The sequence below is a fragment of the Macaca fascicularis genome, chromosome 16 (assembly GCF_037993035.2).
Source record: "Macaca fascicularis isolate 582-1 chromosome 16, T2T-MFA8v1.1".
Taxonomy (NCBI): domain Eukaryota; kingdom Metazoa; phylum Chordata; class Mammalia; order Primates; family Cercopithecidae; genus Macaca; species Macaca fascicularis.
In genome coordinates this window covers 35,569,831-35,591,197 of record NC_088390.1, presented here as the reverse complement: position 1 = coordinate 35,591,197, position 21,367 = coordinate 35,569,831, and the positions used below count along the sequence as shown (strand labels likewise).

Below are 21,367 nucleotides of genomic sequence, written 5' to 3'. Positions count from 1 at the left end.
GAGTATGAGGATGGAAGAAAGGCACAGGGAGAGACTTAGATTAAACCATGGAGGAAGCTAGAGCGATTCTCTATTCACAATCTGTGGCATTATATGACCGAGCAGTGGACTCGATAAGATGACCAGTTTGGAGGTCTGACTTGAGAAAGACTTAAAAAAAAAAAAAAAAAAAAAAAAAAACTTAGATGTGGACATAGAAAACAAATATAAACAGAACTCCAGAGACATAACTTACGGAGCAGGCAGAAATAATTGAACTGATATTGTGAAGTAGAGTCCCTGTGTGGCGAATCGTTGCCAAAGAGCGGGCTCTAGAAATAGGTGAAATCATCCAGGACTGGAAGCCATCAGCTTCTACTCCAGAAGCACTGGTGACTTGAGCCACTTCTCTTTTGAGCAGCCAGCTGGGATCTTGATGCCAGTTTACTTAGAAAGGGAATTATTTTTTTAGGAGGGTAAAACCAGCCTCTTAAAGACGTTCTTACCTGATTCCTTTCATGTCCCTGTAGAGCACTCTGTTCAGTACAAATAGAGCATCATCTAAGGTGCAAGCCACATTCCTCAATAGAACATTCCCTTTCTCAGGCAGTAGTAGGTTTTCTTCTAAGAGGGAAATGTGAGCACTGATCTTTTTATTTCCATGGGCTTCAGCATCCTACGGCAAAACATTTCCGACCATGTGTTTGCTAACAGCCAAAGAACTCCCCTAATCATGTCCCCCTCACTGGTTAATTCATGCATCTGACCCCAGCAGTTTCATTTTCCTGAATAAAGAATGCATATATTACTATTCATGGGCAGTGAGGAAAAAGTTGACACCATAGCTATACCCTAAATCTGAGTTTTAGTGAGGATAATGGGGTTTCCTCTATGCCAACTGGCCTGGTTTACTGGAAAAGAAAAACAAAACCAGAGAACTTTCAGGTCTACTCAAATTTAGAAGTTTAAAACTTGGATTCCTTTGACCTATAGTCAAATAGTCTGTGTTTCTATTAAAAGTGTTGATTTTAGAGAGCTGGGCCAAGAATATGCCTTCACTTCACTCATATTTCTTGACCATCAACTGTGAATGTGAATGTGAAAAAAAATGCTCTCAAGGAACTCTTAACACACTTTGTATATTTGATCTTTGTAATTTCAGGAAGGATTTTTTTTGGGCCCAAGATTGCAGACTTTCTGCAACTACTATTTCTGCAACTACAAATTCTCTGTACCTAAAATATTATTATGTTATTAACAATATTATGTGTCAATACATACATTAAACATATCCATAAATTGGGGACATGTGAGACACTTTCCCTGATATTTTTCTCCTCTTTCTATATATTTGGGTTTGCTTTCCATGCCCATTTCTTTTGCCTTTATTCCTTCTTTCCACATACAAGATCATGGAGTCATTAACAAATGTGTAGTGAGATTTCTCTCACAATACCACAGATCTCTGAAGCAAGCTAGAACAATGCCTCTTTTTCTTGAGTGGTTGTTTGGTCCCGGTGCCCCATTTCCAACTACACTGGAAAATTCAGCCATTCAGGAGATGATTCCATTGAGCAAGTGTCGCTACTTAGCTGAGATGACTGGCACAGGTTCCCTGGATCAGTGGAATCTATGATACATGTAGAAGGCAGCCATGCTGTTTCTGCCTGTGAACAGCAGCAACCTGGGAGTCTCTGAGGAGGTGGCAAGGCTGTAGGCAGTGGCCCCTCACAGCCATGCGTTCTAAGTGACAGGATTCTGCAGTAGTCTCAGCTTGCTTCTAGGCAATGCTGTGAAATACTGTGTGGTGTCAGACTCGATAATGAGTTTATGATTTAAATAGTTCCTTTTAAAACTGACTCCCAAAATACCATGCAAGGGAAATGTAGCTTGAACTGCTTGTACAGCTTGTTACTGATATTTTACATAATCTGTCTATTGTCCATTCTAGGCTTATTTGACTCTGAGCAGAAATGAAATTAGAAATCCCAAGACATCTCTTCTACATCTGTCTTTTCTACCTTTCTACTCTGCTTCTATCTTGTCAACCAGCAGTCACTCCAGTTGCGCGTCTCCTAGGCTTCGGGCCATTTGTAATGGACTGGAATGAATAAAATATCTATAGCAGCACCCAGCGATTTTTCAAGAGAATTCAGGATGCTCCTCTTTTGCGGATATTGAACATCGCCTACTGTGAGGAGATGTTTCCTCTCACATACCACTTTAGAAAACGTACCTGCGTGAGGGCCTTAAAGGCCTCACTATACACCGGCTCTAGGGACACTCCACTTGTCTCTGCAGCACGTTGGATTTGGTGCAGCCACTTCCGCCTGGCACAATTCCTCAGACTCTCAATGTGGCTCCTTTCTAAAGCATTCATCAGAAATTCCACAACACTTTCCAGAACTCGGTCTTCATTGCCCCTGAGTTCAGATACAACCAATTCTATGTAATTCTGAAATTGTTTTGAAGACAATCTCACTTCGTGACCAGGGTGTGGCTTTGGAAATTGGATGTGTAGTTTAGCTAAAAGACACAAACACAAAACCAAGAACTAACCAAAAGTTCACTCATCGGTGGGGGTAATTTTCATTCTCCTCTTACGATGAACTGCCCTGGACGACTGCTCTAGTGGAAAACCAAGTATATCAAAGGCATCTCTGAGCCCAATGGAATATTTTACAATGAATTTCTATGCTGAACTCAATATGACTCATGTGTCAACTTCTTTGTTTTTGTTTTGTTTTGTTTTGATTTTGCCACCTAGCCTGGTGAAACCTCAAGGTTTGCTTTGATTCCTTCCCTACCTTTGCCTTCCATATCCAATAAGCCACTTAATTCTATCCTGTTACTCTTTGGCAGTGTGGCCACTCCTCTTCTTTCATACTTTCATAACCCCAAAGCCAGCTTTTATCACTTTGTAATTGACTTAACAATAGTAAATGCTCAATACATGTTTGTAAAATTAAATTAAAACACAACTTGCATTAGGCAATTCCCTGGTTCAAAGTCCTACCATATTTGGATCCAGTCTATTTCCAATCACATCTGCCCCTAATACCATATAGGAATTATTTGCTGCAGTATCTCCATTCTACTCATGGTTCCTGACCATGTCTTGCACACTTCTGTATTCACATCTCTTCTCTATTTTTGTAATTGTATAATCATGAACCTACTACCAAATCTGAACATTACCAGTAACATATATTCTTCTGTGATCTGCCCTATTCCATTCCCTGCCTCCTCACATCTCCCACTGATATCCTGAATTTGGCTTTATCTTTACCTTTCTTTTAATTTTCCCAGTGTTATTATAGTTACATAACAATATATGTGTTTGACACGCACACACACACACACGCGCACATGCACACACACACTTCTAAACAATATGTGGTTTAGTTTTGCATTTTTAAAATTTATTTATTTATTTGAGACGGAGTCTAGCTCTGTTACCCAGGCGGGAGTGTAGTGGCACAATCTTGGCTCACTGCAACCTCCACCTCCCAGATTCAAGCGATTCTCCTGCCTCAGCCTCCTAAGTAGCTGGGATTACAGGTGTGCACCACCATGCCTGGCTAATTTTTATATTTTCAGTAGAGGTGGGGTTTCACCATATTGGCCAGACTGGTCTCAAACTCCTGACCTCAGATGATCTGCCCCCTCAGCCTCCCAAAGTGCTGGGATTATAGGTGTAGCCACCGAGCTCAGCCATTTTTTCATGTTTATAAACTTTAGAAAAAGGTTATCAAACCATGTGTAGTTTTCTGGGACATACTTTTTTATTCAACACTATGCTACGTATCTTCCTTGTTGTTTATCTTTCCAACATTTCTTTCCATGTTGTTACTGTAGCTATGATTCATTCATTTTCACCAGTGTGTGTTATTATATGAGTATATCATTACTGATTTAGTCTACTATCAGTGGGTGTTTAAGTTATTCTCAGTATTTTACTCATATGAACAGTGTTATGAGCATTTTGTAAATGTCTCCTGGTGCATATGTGCAAGATTCTTTGACAGTTGTTATAAATTAATAAGTCACAGGGTATGTACCCTTCCCCTTTAAAGTATAGTTCAAAGTTCCTCCTCCCTCAAGAAGACTTCTGTTGTGATTTATCCTCCTCTTGAAAGACAATAGCATCTATTCTACACCATTTATTTGACAATTAACAAATACTACCTGGTACTTATGGACATCATATCATGTGTGAGCTTCTCATTTCTGTAGCTGAACATTTATTGATTTTTTGCATCTTAGCATCCAATTACCTTTCTCTGAGTAATTGTATCTCTAACTTTGCTTTGGGGAAGCAACTTCATTCCCATCTCTGATCATGTGTTTGAATGGGGTTCCATTCACAGTTCTAGAGGTGGAGCATGTGCCTCAGGCTTAAGCCAGTCATGACATTCTATTCCTTTAGCCAGAGTGGTTGGTTTAGTACTGACGAATGCCAGACTTTTTGATTGAATGGTTAGGAAGAAGATACTTTCTTTTTTATTCCCATTGGACTTGAATGAAACTGTGAGCATGTGAAACTGGACCTGGTTACCGCAAAGGTAGAGGCTGTATGATAGTGCAGCTAAAACAGAAGACAGCAAGAGAAAGAGAAAGAACCAGACAGCTGTCCTAATGTCATTATTTGGATTCCCAAATCTAGTTGTGTCCTAAACCAGTACTGGACTTTTTCATTGTATGAACGAATAAATTCCTCTTATGTGTAAACACTTTGGGTTGGGTTCTCTATTACTTGAGCCAAAAGGATCTTAACTAGTACAATCCTCAATTAGATTAAAAGTGCCTTGTGGATTCTTCATCTTCCATTTTCTTCTTCTTTTTTCCCTTTCATTCTTTTGCCTCCTTGAACAATTTGATCCTAAAGTCATTAGGTGGGGCAGAGCAAGGTAAGCATCTGTTCCTGGTCAGGTGAAGTCAATGTGGCACCAAGCAGGATATCAGGGCCCAAATCTGTGCAGGGTTAGCCAGGCAAGAGTTGTCAGAGCCTGAGCAGGGCGAGGAGGGTATCCATGTGGAAGGGCAATCTTCGGTCCATGTGGGTAAAGAGGATGGCCTTACAGAGAGGTGGTTTAACTTGGGTGTCAGATTCCAAGCAGTACAAATAGGGTATCCATATGAGACGGACGCCCAACATGGGGTGTTTAATCTTGAGCAGGGTGAGAAGGGCCTCCAAATCGAGGGATGGCCTGGCCTGGGAGGTCAGAACCTAAACAGGGTGAGGAGGGTGTCTACATGGAAGGGCCATCCACATAGGTTGGGGGTCAGCTCAGCGTAAGGAGTCAGAGCCTGAGTGGATTGACAAGGGCATCCACATGAAAATGTGCCTTGGCATGGAGTGTCAGAGCCTAAGGACTATGTAAAGGACATCCACTTGGAGGGGGTGATCTGTTGTGGGCTATCAGAACCTAAGCAGAGTAAGGAGGATAGCCATGTGGGAAGGGCCAATTAGTGCAAGATGTTAGAACTTAAGTGTAGTAAAAAGGAAATCAGTGTGGAAGAGAGGACAGCAACAGTGCTGGGAGATTAGTTCCATATAGAACTAATGGATTCATTGGGGGATCAATCAAATAAATAAATATATTTAGGATAACACAGCCAGAGAAAACAGAACTACAAAAGGGAATGAGAAAAAACTAGAATGAACCCTGTTGTGTTGGACTGGACTTGGAATTACCAGTGTGAACTCATGGTTTTTAATATTAGTAGACAGAAAGGTACGTGCAGATATAAATGTATACATGTACACGCACAGGTGTGCACGAGTGCGTGCATGCATACACATACACACACATACACACACACACACATACAGTTTCTACATCTGTCCACTGAGAAATCTGAGAGAGGAGACTCACGAGTAATGAGCACGTGTAGAACCCAGATGCTGGCTTGGGGAGATGGATGATTCCAGGGTGAAAGAAGGGAAAATATAAGACCAACCTGGAAGATCTCTTTGTGCCAGAAAGCAAGGACACGCTCAAAGAATGAGGGATACGTGTTAAAAGGATGCAGAAAATTGGCAGAAAATTGGCAGTTTTTTATAAAGCTAAACATATATATTTCACTCCTAAGTATTCATTAATAAGAAATGAAAACATAGTCACCAGAAGATTTACTTAAGATTGTGAAGAGTAGCTTTATTTATAATAGTTGAGAACTGGAAACAGCCCAAGTGTCCATACATTGGAAAATGGATAAACAAACCATGGTATATTCATCCAATGGAACACTCCTCAGCAATAAAAAGAAGCAAATTGCTGATACATGTAGCAACATATTAAGACTCTCAAGAAAAATTATGCTGAGTCGACCAGGCCCAGTGGCTTATGACTGTAATCCAGAGCTTTGGGAGGCTGAGCAGGGAGGATCACTTGAGGCCAGGAGTTAGTGCCCAGCCTGGGCAACATGATGTCTCTACAAAAAGTTGATAAACTAGCCAGGCATGGCGGTGTGCACCTGTAGTCTCCCAGCTACTTGGGAGGCTGAGGCGGGAGGATTGCTTGTGCCCAGGAGTTCAAGGCTGCAGTGAGTTATGATCACACGCCACTACACTCCAGCCTGCGCAACAGAGTGAGACTCTGTCTCCCTGAAAATGTTAAAAAATAAAAGTAAAAATTATACTGAGTGAAAGAAGGCATACACAAAAGAGTACATAGAGTTTAAACTCTCTAAAACCAAGGTGCATACTGTATAATTTCATTTTTATGAAATTCCAGATAATACTAAAGAGATCAAACTAATTTATGGTAGAAAATAGAAAAGTGGTTGCTTTGGGGACTGGAGGGTGGGCGACTGAATGGGAAAGAGGCGTGAGGACTTGTTTTGTTCTATATCTTTTATTTAATTTTTATTTTTTAAGAGATGGGTTTTTTATTTTTTTAAGAGATGGGTTTTGTGATATTACCCAGGCTGATCTCGAACTCCTGGGCTCAAGCGATCTTCCTGCCTCTGCCTCTCGAGTAGCTGGGATTACAGGTGTGTCACTGTGCTATTTGTTCTGTATCTTGATAGGAGTATGGGGTGCACAGGGCATGTATTTGTCAAAACTCAGCAAATATACACTTAAAATTCGTACATCTCATTTTATGGAAATTTGGTCTCAAGAGGAAAAAACTTCCTTCTTTCCCCATGTGCAAAAAGAAAGAAAAAAACTGTTAATAAATATCGAACTCTAATTAATGATACGCATGCTGAGGTATTTAGGGAGAAGCGTATTGATTTCTATAATTTACTTAAAATGCGCTACATGCATCAAAAATAAGAGAGATGGAAGGATTGAGGGACAGGGAGATAAATAGACAGATTAAAAAGTGAGGTAAAATATTAATGAAGTGAGGTAAAATAAAAATGATTAATTTATGTGGTGGGTATATAGGTATCGCTGTAAAATTCTTTCAGCTTTGCCATGTTTGACAGTTTTCATAATGAAATGCTGGGGTCGGGCATGGTGACTCACGTCTGTAATCCCAGCACTTCGGGAGACTGAGGTGAGAGGGTTGCTTCAGGCCAGGAGTTTGTGACCAGCATGGGCAACACAGAGAGACCCCATCCATACCAAAAATTAGAAAAATGAGCCAGGCTTGCGACGCACACCTGTAGTCCCGGTTGCTCAGGAGTCTGTGGTGGGAGGATGATCACTTAAGTCCAGGAGTTGGAGGCTGCAGCGAGCTACAGTTGTGCCACTGCACTCCAGATTGAGTGAGAGAGTGAGACCTGGTGTCAAAACACACACACACACACACACACACACACAAAAAAAAACCATGGGCGTGGGGAGGGGAGGACACAGGAGCCAGAGTGAAAGAACTCCCATTGTCTAAAACTGGGACAATATGAGTATCAAAACAAATAGTGATAGTATTGGATTATAACCCATTGACTAAAAAAGGAAACCATGAACACATACTGCTATAAATGAATAAATGAAAAGTTGACAAAAAGGAAGAATGGTTTATACGGTTTCAATGGACACCCAGGAAGTACTTACTAATTACAAAGGGGGAAAAAACAGCTTTAAAGTGGAGGGGCCTGATAGATATAATCTTAATCAACTGGTCAACGTTGTTACCATGGGACTTCTGATCAGATACAATGAGAAGAACACAGCATTGCTTCTGTGATATATTTCTGACAAAGATGAATAACCTGAATTTAACCATGGGGAAACAGCTGATAAATCAAAATGAAGGACATACTGCAACCAACTTATAATCTTCAAAAGTGTCAAGGTTATGGAAATCAAAGAAAGATAGAAGACTTTCTTAGAGATTCTTTATTCCAGAGTTCCGGAGCAAAGGAATAGCAACAGGAGTTTTATGCTAGCTACTTGTCCAGTTTTCAGTTTCTTTAAAAAACTCTTGTGTGCTTTTCAATGAGACTTTTAAATAACTATGGCTCTTAATTTTCATGGTTTCTGTAACTTTGTGACAAAAAGTATCACCAAAATGCTTTTTGTTGTTTTGTTTTAAAATAAATGTTTTATTACTTCCAACTGTACTTTTTGCCTTTATTATTTTTAATTGATGCATAATTGTCCATATTTATGGGGTACAGAGTGTTATTTCAATACATGTACACAATATATAATAATCAAATCAGAATAATGAGCATATACATCACCTCAAACATTTATCACTTCTTTGTGTTGGGAACATTCAAAATCTGCTCTTCCAGCTATTTGAAAATATACAACAAATTGCTGTTAATTATAGTCACTCTACAGTGCTACAGAACACTATACCTTACGCCTCATATCTAGCTATACTTTTGTATCCATTAACCAACCTTTGGATATCCCCTCTACCCTTAACCTTCCCTGTCTCTAGTAATCACTGTTCTACTTTCTCCTTAAATAAGCTCAACTTTTTTAGCTTCAACATATGAGTAAGAACATGTAACATTTATCTTTTTGTGCCTGACTTATTTCATTTAACATAATGCCCTCCAACCTCATCTATGTTGCTTCAAATGACAGAATTTTTTCTTTTTGGTGGCTAAATACTATTGCATTGTGTATATAGACCAAATTTTTTTATCCATTCATCTGCTGATAGACACTTAGGCTGATCTCATATCTCAGCTGTTGTGAGTAATGCAGCAATAAACATGGGAATGTAGAAATCTCTGTGACATACTTATTTCCTTTTTTTTGGATATATACTTTGAGTGGGATTACTAGATCACACAGTAGTTTTGTTTTTAGTGTTTTCAGGGACCTCCACACTGTTTTCAGTAATGGCTGTACTAATTTGCATCACACCAACAATGTATAAGGGTTTCCCTTTGTCTGCATCCTCACCAGCATTTGTTATTTTTTGTGCCAGGGTGAGATAATACCTCATGGTGGTTTTGATTTGTATTTCCCTGATTAGTGATGTTAAGCATTTTTTCATATACCTGTTGATCATTTTTCTTTTGAGAGATGTCTATTCAGCTCATTTACCCTTTTTTCATTTGAATTATTTGATTTTTCTTTTTCTTTTTTTGGTTATTGCTTTGTCTGAGTTCCTTGTATATTTTGAATATTAATCCCTTGTCAGATGAATAGTTTGAAAATATTTTCTCCCCTTCTGCAGGTTGTCTCTTCACTCCATTGATTGTTTCCTTTGCAGTGCAGAAGCTTTTTAGTTTGAAATAATCCCACTTGTCTAACTTTGTTTTTGTTGCCTGTGCTTTTGAGGTCTTTTCCATAAAAAATTTCCCTAGACCAATGTCCTGAAGTGTTTCCCTTATGTTTTCATGAGTAGTTTCATAGTCTGGGGGGTCTTACATTTAAGTCCTTGATCCATTTGAAGTTTTTTTTTTTTTTTTTTTTTTTTGAGACGGAATCTTGCTCTGTCACCTAGGCTGGAGTGCAGTGGCACAATCTGAGCTCACTGCAACCTCTGCCTCCTGGGTTGAAGCAATTTTCCTGTCTCAGCCTCCCGAGTAGCTGGGACTACAGGCGTGCACCACCATGCCTGGCTAATTTTTGTATTTTTAGTAGAGACAGGGTATTGCCATGTTGGCCAGGTTAGTCTGGAACTCCTGACCTCAGGTGATCCACCTGCCTCGGCCTCCCAAAGTGCTGGGATTACAGGTATAAGCCACAGTGCCTGGCCCATTTTGAGTTTATTTTTATATATGATGAGAGATAGGGGTCTAGTTTTATTTTCCTTCATATGAACATCCGATTTCCCCAGCAATATTTGTTGAGGAAACTCTCCCTTTCCCAATGAATGTTCTTGGCACCTTTGTTGAAAATCAGTTGGCTGTAAATATATGCATTTCCTTCTGGGTTCTCTATTCTGTTCCATTGGTCTATGTGTTTTTATGCCAGTACCATGCTGTTTTGGTTACTAGAGATTTGTAGTATATTCTAAAGTCTGGTAGTGTGATATCTATTTGTTCTTTTTGTTCAGGATTGTTTTGGCTATCCATGGCATTTTGGATAGCCAAATTTTCGAATTTTTTGTTTATTTATGTGAAAAATGCTATTGGTATTTGATCGGGATTGTGTTGAATCTGTAGATTGCTTTTGGTAGTATGGTCATTTTCTTTTTCTCTTTTTTTTAAAGGGGCTGTAATTGTATTTATTAGATTAACAAGGCAAATGTGAATTTTCTTTTCTATGTTCCGGTGAATCTGTATTGGTTGACTCAGACAGACAGGAAGCCACAAGGAAACAAAGAAGTAATCATTTGTTGAGAGACGTGATTAACTATGTTCTTCCCTGTAGCTACTGGGATGGGAAAGGTCAGTGACTTCCTTAGAACCCTGAGACAATTGGGGGCTTTGGAGACCTGCTGTGCCCCTGCTACTGGAGCAGCCCCCCTGCCAAGGCAGCCTCAAGTTCAGGAACAACTAATTACCAGCTCCGGCATTCAGTTTGTCTAGCCTTATGATGGCTACATAGGCCACTTCCCACTGTTTTCTTTTTCAGCTGAACACCATCGGCCTGGGTATCCCTTTTGGGGGAGTATGTCTGTCTGTCTGAACCCCTTTCTCTTCAAATGGCTCTGTGGTAAAATCTGGTCATACCATGCTCCAGCACCAGGGGTACATGAGAGTACGCAGTCTGTGAGCGCCCATGAGGACTCTCGTGCTGGGCCCCCGGAGCCCAGGCTAGCTGTGGTACCAGTCGAGGAAGAGAAAGGAGAAGGAGCACACATCATGGGGAAGAAGAGGATCCACACGTGGAAGCCAGCGTTGTTGTTAATGGCCTCTCTTATGTCTTTGTTGCCTTCCTTGATATTTTCAGTTGCCCCCACAACTAACTGGTGAATGCTATCAATCTCAGTTTCCTGTGGCAAAACCTTTTCCGTGAATATCTCTTGAAGTCTGGAAATCTCAACCACTCTCCCTTCGATCTGCCTCACTTCATCAAACAAGATGTTCATTTCACCAATTCGTCGCTGATTTTCCAGTTCAAACATTTGTATTTCTTCTGGGGATAATTCATCTTCACCTTTGCCATCTCCCCAGGTTCCCAATTCAGGTTGTGTTTCAGCCAAAATCTTTTCTGGATGTTCTTCAGTGGCAGGGTTTTCTTCAGAGTCTTTTGAAGGACTCTGTGAAACTTTCTCAGATGTGGATTATCTTGTCTTTGTATTTGGTTCTGGTTTCAGCTTAGATAATCTTTTCTTATCCACCACTCTTAACTCGGATGGCTCTTTGTTCTGAGTAAAGTTTACACACTGTTTTTTTTTAAGTAGTCTTCAGTGAAATCCAAAACAGCAGTCCTGTGCTCCTTCACTGCTGGGAATGTATCTCCTTGTGAGCTTCTGTTGGTAGTTGTTGAATTGTTTCTGAACAGGTCCTCATGGATATCTGGACATCCTGGTCTATCTGGTCTTGTTCTGTGTCTGTCATCCTCCCAGGTTCAGACATGGTATAGCTATAAGCATTAATATAATCTTTCCTGTGTTCCAGAAGACAGTCTCTCAGTTTGCCAATGTGAGAAATCACTTCGTGGGCCCGGCTGGAGAAGTCGCCCTTGGGCCAGGGACTGCGGCGGAACAGCTCATCCCGGCTGCCATCGACTCCGCCGCTCACCGCCACTCCCAGCGCCTTGTTCTGCGTCTTCACCGTCTTGACACTGGTCCGGAATAGCAGCGTGATGTCTACCGCCCTAGCGACCGGCACCGGCAGCCCCACATGGGACCTGCCCGCGTCAGCAGCTGGCGACAGCGGTAGTATGGTCATTTTCACAAGTTTAATTTTTCCAATCCATGAACGTGAGATGTCTTCCATTTTTTGGTGTCCTCTTCAATTTCTTTCATCAGCGTTTTACAGTTTTCCTTGTAGATGTCTTTCATCTCCCTGGTTAAATTTATTCCTATGTATTGTATTTTTTTGTGGCTACTGTAAATGGGGTTACTTTTAAAATTTCTTTTTCTTCTGGTTGATTGCTGATGTATAGAAATGCTACTGATTTTTTTTTTTTTTTTTTTTTTTTTTTTTTTTTTTTTTTTTTTTTTTTTTTTTACGGAGTCTCGCTCTGTCGCCCAGGCTGGAGTGCAGTGGAGCGATCTCGGCTCACTGCAAGCTCCGCCTCCCGGGTTCACGCCATTCTCCTGCCTCAGCCTCCGGAGTAGCTGGGCCTACAGGCGCCCACCACCACGTTCAGCTAATTTTTTGTATTTTTAGTAGAGACGGGGTTTCACCGTGTTAGCCAGGATGGTCTCGATCTCCTGACCTCGTGATCTGCCTGCCTCGGCCTCCCAAAGTACTGGAATTACAGGCGTGAGCCACCGCACCCGGCCTACTGATTTTTATATGTTGATTTTGTATCCTGCAACTTTACTGAATTCGTTGATCAGTTTTAATAATTTTTTGGTGGAGCTTTTAGGGTTTTTTATATATAAGATCATGTCATCTACAACAGGGACAATTTGACTTTCTCTTTTCCAATTAGATGCCCTTTATTTCTGTCTCTTTCCTAACTGCTCTGGCTAGGACATCTAGAATAAACAGATGTGGAATAAAAGTGGTGAAAGTGGGCATCTTTTTCTCATTCCAGATCTTAGAAAAAAAATATTTCAACTTTCCCCCATTTAGTACGATGTTGCCTTTGTTATGTATGACCTTTCTTGTGTTGAGGTATTTTCCTTCTAAACCTAACTTGTTGTGAGAGTTTTTATCATGAAGGAATATTGAATTTTATCAAATGCTTTTCCTGCATCTATTGAGAGGGTCATATGATTTTTTTGTCTATTCTGTTGATGGGATGTATCATGGTTATTGATATTTGTATGTTAAATCATCTTTGCATTATTGGGATAAATCCCAGTTGACCAGGGTGAATGATCTTTTATTTCCTTCTTCTTATTATTATTATAGAGACAGGGTCTCATTATGTTGCCCAGACTAGTCTCAAACTATTGGGCTCAAGTGATCCTCCTGTCCTGGCCCCCCAAAATGCTGGGATTAGAGGTAAAGGCCACCACACCCAGCCTTTCTTTTATTCTCTGTGTGATTGATCTTTTTAATGTGTTGCTGGATTCAGTTTGCTAGCATTTTGTTGAGAATCTTACATTTATGTTCATTAGGGATACTGGCTTATAATTCTATTTCTGTTGTTGTTGTGTTCTTGTCTGGTGTTAGTATTAGCATAATGCTGGCCTCATAGAATGAGTTTGGAAGAATTCCTTCCTCTTCAATTTTCTAAAAGAGTTTGAGAAGAACTGATATTAGATATTCTTTAAATATTTGGTAGAATTCTGCAGTGGAGTCATCAGATCCTGGGCTTTTCTTTGATGAGAGACATTTTATTACAGATTAAGTCTTGTTAATTGTGATTGGTCTGTTCAGGTTTTCTATTTCTTTTTGCTTCAATCTTGGTAGGTTGTACGTATCCAGGAATTTATCCATTCCTGCTAGGTTTTCTATTATGTTGGCATATAGTTTGTAATAGTCAGTAATGATTCTTTGTATTGCTGTGGTGTCAGTAGTAATGTCTCCTTTTTCATTTCTGATTTTATTCACTTGGGTCTTTTTTTTCTTGGTTAGTCTAGCTAATGGTTTGGCAATATGGTTTATCTTTTACAAAACCAACTTTTTGTTTTGTTGATTTTTTTGGGTTTTTTGTCTTAATTTTATTTATTTCTGCTTTGATCTTTATTATTTCTTTTTTTCTACTAGTTTTGAGTCTGGTTTATTCTTGCTTTTCAAATTCCTTGAGATGCATTGTTAGATTGTTTATTTGAAACCTTTCTACAATTTTGATGTGAGCATTTATTTCTATAAACTTCCCTTTCAATACTGCTTTTTCTGTATTTCATAGGTTTTAGTATGTTGTGTTTCTATTTTCTCTCGTTCCAAGAAATCTTATGATGTCATGGGACCTCAGTAGAAGAAATTTTAAAAAATAAATTAAAAAGTAAAAAAGTAAAAATTACAAAAAAAATTAAATTCCCTTCTTAATTTCTTCACTGACCCACTGCTCATTCAGGAGCACGTTGTTTAAATTCTAAAGTTGCTCTTGTTATTGATTTCTATTTTTATTTCATTGAGGTCAGAAAAGATATTTGATATGATTTCAATTTCTTTAAATTTAATAAGATTTGTTTTCTGACTTAACATGTGATCTATCCTGGAGAATGTTCCATGGGCTGAAAAAAAAGAGGTGTATTCTGCAGCTAGCTGTTGGATGAAATGTTCTATAAATATCTGTTATGTCCATTTGGTCTAATGTTTAAATCCAATGTTTCTTTATTGATTTTCTGTCTAAATGATCTGTCCCATTTATTGATTTTCTGTCTAAATGATCTGTCCCATGCTGAGAGTAAGGTGTTGAAGTCCCCAACTATTACTGTATTAGAGTTTATCTCTTCCTTTAGATTTAATAATATTTGCTTTATAATATTGGAGTGCTCTGATGTTCGGTGCATGTATGTTTAGAGTTGTTCTCTTGCTGAATTGATCCCTTTATCATTATATAATGACATTTTTCTCTTTTTACAGTTTTGACTTAAAGTCTGTTTTGTCTAAGTATAGCTACTCCTGCTTGCTTTCAATTTCCATTCATGTGAAATATCTTTTTCCATCCCTTCACTTTCAGTCTACATATGTCTTTACAGGTGAACCGAGTTTCTTCTAGGCAGCATATAGTTAGGTCATTTTTTGTTTGTTTGTTTGTTTGTTTGTTTGTTTTGAGACAGAATCTGGCTCTGTCACCCAGGCTGGAGTGCAGTGGTGCAATCTCGGCTCACTGCAACCTCTGCCTCCTGGGTTCAAGCAATTCTCCCACGTCAGCCTCCCAAGTAGCTGGGACTACAGGCACGTGCCACCACACCCAGCTAATTTTCATATTTTTAGTAGAGATGGGATTTCACCATTTTGGCCAGGATGGTTTCAATCTCTTGACCCTGTGATCCACCTGCCTCGGCTCCCAAAGTGCTGGGATTACAGGAATGAGCCACTGCACCTGGCCAGTTAGGTCATGTTTTTAATTTATTCAGTTAATCTATATCTTTTAAGTGGGGGATTTAATCCATTTATATTCAAAGCTATTATTGATAGGTGAGTACTTACTCCTGTCATTTTGTTAATTGTTTTCTGGTTGTTTTGTATATCCTTTGTTCCTTTTTTCCCCTCTTATTAGTATTGCAGTGTACTGGTTTTCTTTGGTGATAGGATTTGATTCTTTTATTTCTCCTTTGTATATCTGCCCTACCAGTGAGTTTCATATTTTTGCATGTTTTCATGATAGTGATTATCATCTTTTCACTTCCAGATATAGGGCTCCCTTGAGCATTTCTTGTAAGGCCAGTTTAGTGGTGATACTTTCCCTCAGTTTTTGCATATCTGTGAAAGACTTTATTGTTCTCTCATTTCTGAAGGACAGTTTTTCTGTATATACTATTCTTGGTTGGCAAATTTTTTTTTCTTTCAGCACTTTGAATATATCATCCCATTCTCTTATGGCCTATAAGATTTCTGCAACAAATTCTGTTGTTATTCTAATGGGGACTCCAATGTTAGTCTAATGGTGATTCCCTTATATGTGACTTTTCTCTGGCTTTCCCTTATATGATACTTTTCTCTGGCTGTTTTTAGAGTTCTCTCTTTGTCTTTGACTTTTGACAATTTGACCTTAATTTGCCTTGGGGAGGAATTTTAGGCTGTATCTATTTGGGAAATTTTGAGCTTCCTGGATCTGGATGTCCATATGTCTCCCCAGACTTGGGAAGTTTCCAGCTATTATTTTGTTAAATAGGTTTTCAACATATTTTCCCTTCTCTTCTCCTTCTGGAAGTCCCATAATACAAATATTTGTTCACTTAATAGTAATAATTGTAGGCTTTCTTCACTCTTTTTCATTCTTATTTCTTTTTTCTTTCTCTGACTGGGTAATTTCAAATGGCCTATCTTCAAGTTCAAGGATTAGTTTTTCTGCTTGATTAATAAGTCTGCTGGTGAAGCTCTCTATTGTATTTCTATTTCATTCATTGAATTCTTCAGCTGCAGGGTTTCTGTCTGCTTCTTTTTTATGACTTCCATCTCTTTGTTGAATTTCTCATTCATATGGGGATTTGTTTTCCTGATTTTGTTGAACTGTCAATCGAATTTTCTTGTCTTGTTGAGTTTCCTTAAGATCATTATTTTAAATTCCTTTCCTGGCAATTAGTTAATTTCCTTTCTTCAGTGTCTGTTACTAGAGAGTTATATTCCTTCAGTAGTGCCATATTTCCTTGCTTTATCATGTTTCTTGTGTACCTGCACTGATGTCTGTGTACTTGGTGGAATAACTGCCTCTTCCAAACTTTCTAGAGTGGCTTTTATAGAGGAAGATTTTCACCTGTAGTTGAAATTTTGTGTGCTCATTGGGATGGATGTGGCGACATTGTTTCCAGATAGGTGAAATGGTATAGTCTCTGTGCAGTTTCTTTAACTGTGTTCAACATCAGCAATACCTGTGGGCACCTCAGTGGCCTTGGCTGTAGAAAGTTTGTGAGAGCAGCAGCAGCGGCATATGTTATTAATGTCCTTGAAGTTGAGGGCTTTTGGAGTCCTCCTACTCTTGTTTTCCCCACAATGGGGAAACTTAGCTGAGGGGGATCCCTCTTGGTGTCAGGTCTGACATGGCCTATAAGCAGCTGCAGTGGCACTGGGTTCCAGGTGCAGTTGCTCAGAGCAGGTGTGGGGTTAGGGTCCTAAGCACAGGATCTCCCAAACTTATTGTGGCTCCTGAGTCTTGGGGTGCAGGTTTGGTTTCTGTGGCAAGGTTGGGTGTAGGTTGCCCATAGAGACACGATCTGTGACTCTGAGGCACGTCCTAGCAGCTTGAGCCCAGGAGGCTGGGCTGTAGCTGTGATTTTACCCCTGGGGGGCAGGGCACAGTACTGGCCTGACTCCAGAGAGGAAGCTTGCTGTGGAGGTTTGGGCCCAGGAGGAGGATATGGTTGCAATATGGGAACCTAAACAAATAAAACTCAAAGGCAACTCAGGTCTCAGGGCATGAGGCACTGTGTAGTAGTGACACAAGACCATGGAATGGTGGGGCTCAGCATTATCCAAGACACTGTAAGACCAGGTACAATGGCAGCAAGTAACCCAGAAAAGCAGAGCACAGCTGTTCTTCGGGCCTTAGGAAGTACAAGGAAAAGAATAGCAGTGACTCCACTTTCCAGGGAGAGGGGTATTTCAGCCACTCAGACTCTAGGGGTCTAGTACAGCTCCAGAGAAGCCAGGTACTAGAGTTGTTTGGACTGTAAGGCAGAGTTCCTTAGTTCAGCCAATGCTCTGTTTCCTTGGGACACAGGTTACGACATCAACTCAGCACTGGGTTGTGTAGCAGCTCAGTTTGGCCAGGGTACCAATTCCCAGAGGGCAATGTGCTGCTTCAGTTCAGGGCTGGGGGTGGCCAAGGCACCATTTCTTGGGATGCAGGGAGTTTCTTCAACTTAGGCACTGAGGAGGAATGACTGCTTTGAGTGGCCAATGAATTGTTTTTCTAGGAGGCAAAGTACTGTCTCAGCTTTGGCCCAAGGGAATGAGGGGAGAGGGAGATGGAGTGACTCCACCTCCACTTGGCCTCATGTGGAAGAGTGCTTGCAGCTCCGCTTGGGGATGCTGGGCCACTGGCCTGAGATGGTTCGGTGGTGGCTTAGCCCCAGGGATGAAGGGGTGTCGTGACTACTCACCCCTGAGAAAGACACACTCCAGCCGTAGTTCCAATCCCAAGTTGGTGTAGTGCAGTAGCCACATGTGCCACAAGGGTCAGGGCACTGTGTCAGCTTCTTCTCTGGAGAGAGCACAGGTATGTGGTCTAGAGGCAGCTCCCTCAGCTGGGCTTAATGCCTGTGAGGACTGCAGGGGACCCTAGTAGTGAGCTGTGTAGGTGTCCAGGGTGTCGATGGGGGCTGCTGGGATCCTTTTGCTTACTTTCACTTCATAGGTAGAAGTTCTTCCCAGTTCCCACCTGATCCTGGTTGGGGGATGGGGTAGTGGAGACCTGGCATTGCCTTCTGTTCTCTATGTGGCCATCTTGAGTTTCTGTGCTCACCAGGATTTCTGCTACTCCTCTGAGGCAAGATGGCACTCTCCCTCAGTTATTTTTCTTAATGTAGTTGTTTATTTGTTGTTCTGGCTTGTCTTTGTGAGGGAAACAGGCCCTAAGGGCTTCTAGTTGGCCATCTTGCTGATGTTACCGAAATAAATGTTTCTAAAATGTTTTAATTATAAAAGAGTTAAATGTCCTATTGAAATAGAAATGAACATATTCAAGCAAATTTAGTCATTCAAATAGAAAATTAAAAGGCAAACCCAATAATGTTAATAGCTATCCTATGAAAAGTAATGGAGAAAAAATTACTTATTCCATTAAATTCAACAATGCAGACAGGTCACATGTTCTATAGCTTTTATTTGTGATGTTTCTGCCCAAAAAGATTAGGTTGTATCAGACAGGAATGAAAGGGGAAATGAGGCTGGGTGCAGTGGCTCACACCTGTAATCCCAGAACTTTGGGAGACTGAGGCAGAAGGATCTCTTGAGCCCAGGAATTTAAGACCAGCCTGGGCAACATAGTGAGACCCTGTCTTAAAAAAAATAGCCAGGCATGGTGGCACCGTCTATAGTCTTAGTTACTCAGGAGGCTGACATGGGAGGATCATTTGAACCTGGGAGATAGAGGCTGGAGTGAGCCATGATTATGCCATTGCACTCCAGCCTTGGCAACAGAGTGAGCTCTTGTCTCTAAAAAAAAGGTTGGGGGGGAAGGGGGATGACAGACTAAAAGTTTCAAGTTTCCTCTTCCATATAGAAATCTTCCATTTTGAGGACACCAGCAGAAACCTTTCTAAAAACTTCTAATCCTATGATTTTATGCTACTTAAATCCCAATTTTAAATCTTGGACAAAGAAGCAATAAGAGTAGAGCAAAACAAGCAAACAAACAAAAGAGCTGTTTGAAGATTTGCCAATAAGTTATTAGCAATGCTTGAAATTTAGAATCATCTTCCTTTTTAAAGAGGATAAATCTGCTTTTCTTCTTCCATACTGCCATCAGCTCAGCAATCATCTCCTCAGACCAAATGGCTACCAATATGTGTTTATTGAGAGTCATTTTGTATAAGCCTGCCCTTGGAGAGAATAATTATTCTTGTTTGCAGACATTTTTATCTGGCAGCAGATTCTGCCTCCTCATTGCTATCCTTATTCTCATTTGCTGGGCTTAATCCTTCATATTTTATGCTATCTGTCTGTCCCTATTGCTATACCTTACTCATATATATGATTCCATATAATTCCATGTAATTGGATTCCATATCATCTAATCTATGGGACTTCCTTATAACATTACCCTTAGGTTCCTTAAATTCTAAGATTCATCATATCTAAAGCCTTCATTTTACAAACAAGGAGACTTGGGTCTATGGAGGTTAAGGAACTTGCCAAAGATCACAGGATCATTTAGTGAAGATCCAGTATTGGAACCCAGCTGCTGTAACTACTGTCTAGTGTTCTCTGTAGGATGTGGCTTTGTGTTATGAAATTTGCCCATCTTATAAGTGAAAATCACATCATTATGTCTTTTGGAATTTCATTAAGTAAATTCTCTTTGGATATATCGTAAGACAAGCCAGGTAGTATAATGTAAAATTTGTAGAAGACACAGTTACTGAAGAGAACATGACAATTGATAAACTTAGGAACATTTGAAGCTCAACCAATACAATGATTTTTGAAAGGGCTGAAGAACTTAACTAACCTTGACAGTTCTTTCCCTTGTTTACTATATACTTTAAAAACTGAAAATCTGGTACACCAAAGTTAGCCAGCTAAATCTTTAAACCCAGTGAAGAGAAAAATAATTTAAATTAAGATCTAATAAAATGAAGAAAGGAATTTATCATACTGGAATGAGAATTTTAGTGGCTTTTGACTGGTAAATATTGGTCATAAGAGACAAATATAATACATAAAAAGTCACTAAGGAGAATAAGAAGTTAGTAAATTGAAGAGAAATTTGTAAGCCAGTGAAGACAAAGAGATAAAACAAGAAGAGAGAACAAGCAGAACTGTGGAATGGCTTGGGTTCTTTTAATCTTAAAAGTGAGAGTAGCCAGGTATACAGAAGGAATATAACTATATAGATTTAAGATTTTGGACAAAGCATTCTGCAACATATTCCACTTCTGACTGTGCTGACAAATGCATAAGTCTTCTAATATTTTCACATCCTTGCCAACACTTGTTATTTTCCACTTAAAAGATTAGAGCCAGAGTTGGGCACAGTTGGCAGGTACCTGTAGTTACAGCTGCTCAGGAGGCTGAGGTGGGAGGATCACTGGATCCCAGGACTTAGAGCCCAGCCTGGGCAACACAGTGAGACTCCCATCTCTATTTTTAGAAATTAAAAATAAATAAGATAAATGTATAGCCATACTAGGAGACATGAAGGGTTATCTCGTGGCTTTAGCATAACCAGTATTTTAACTGTATATGTGTACTGGGAAACTTGAAGCCAAGTTAATTACCACAATTTAAATAAGAACATTCTTATATTTTACCTTTCTTCATAGATTCTTTTTCCATTCCCTCCTTGTATGTGTATAAGAGTTCATCAACTTCCTTCAGATCCAGGAAGCCTGAGCCATCACTGTCCCACTTCTGAAAGATGGCTTCTAGAAGAAGCCTCCGTCGGACTTGGAAAGCATTTTGGCTAAACTGGGATACAAACAGGATAATAAAGCACAGAAGATACATGTTCATTGTGCTAGTGTTTATTCCTAAAAAAGTCCAGCATCTTTTATTAAAACAGGTTTACTTTGGGGCTAAGCATGATATTAACGGAAAATGCAGTGATTCAGCAGTGGTGCATGCCTGTAAATCCAGCCGCTCAGGAGGCTGAGGCAGGAGTATCACTTGAGGCCGGGAG

General features: G+C 40.0%; 1 protein-coding gene and 1 pseudogene across 4 annotated transcripts in view; both read right to left on the bottom strand.

The window, feature by feature from the left end:
• EFCAB5 (EF-hand calcium binding domain 5) overlaps positions 1–21,367 on the bottom strand; it is a 184,526-nt gene that overhangs the window by 31,871 nt on the left and 131,288 nt on the right. For all 4 annotated transcript variants that reach the window (XM_015438107.4, XM_074018922.1, XM_074018923.1 and 1 more), the window contains 3 exons: positions 21,000–21,156; positions 2,216–2,505; positions 486–655 (listed from right to left, as the gene is read on the bottom strand). In XM_015438107.4, coding sequence (XP_015293593.2) covers positions 486–655; positions 2,216–2,505; positions 21,000–21,156 — 617 coding nt within the window. The remainder of the gene's footprint in view (positions 1–485; positions 656–2,215; positions 2,506–20,999; positions 21,157–21,367) is intronic.
• On the bottom strand, positions 10,970–12,470 carry LOC141408773 (syntaxin-18 pseudogene; annotated as a pseudogene).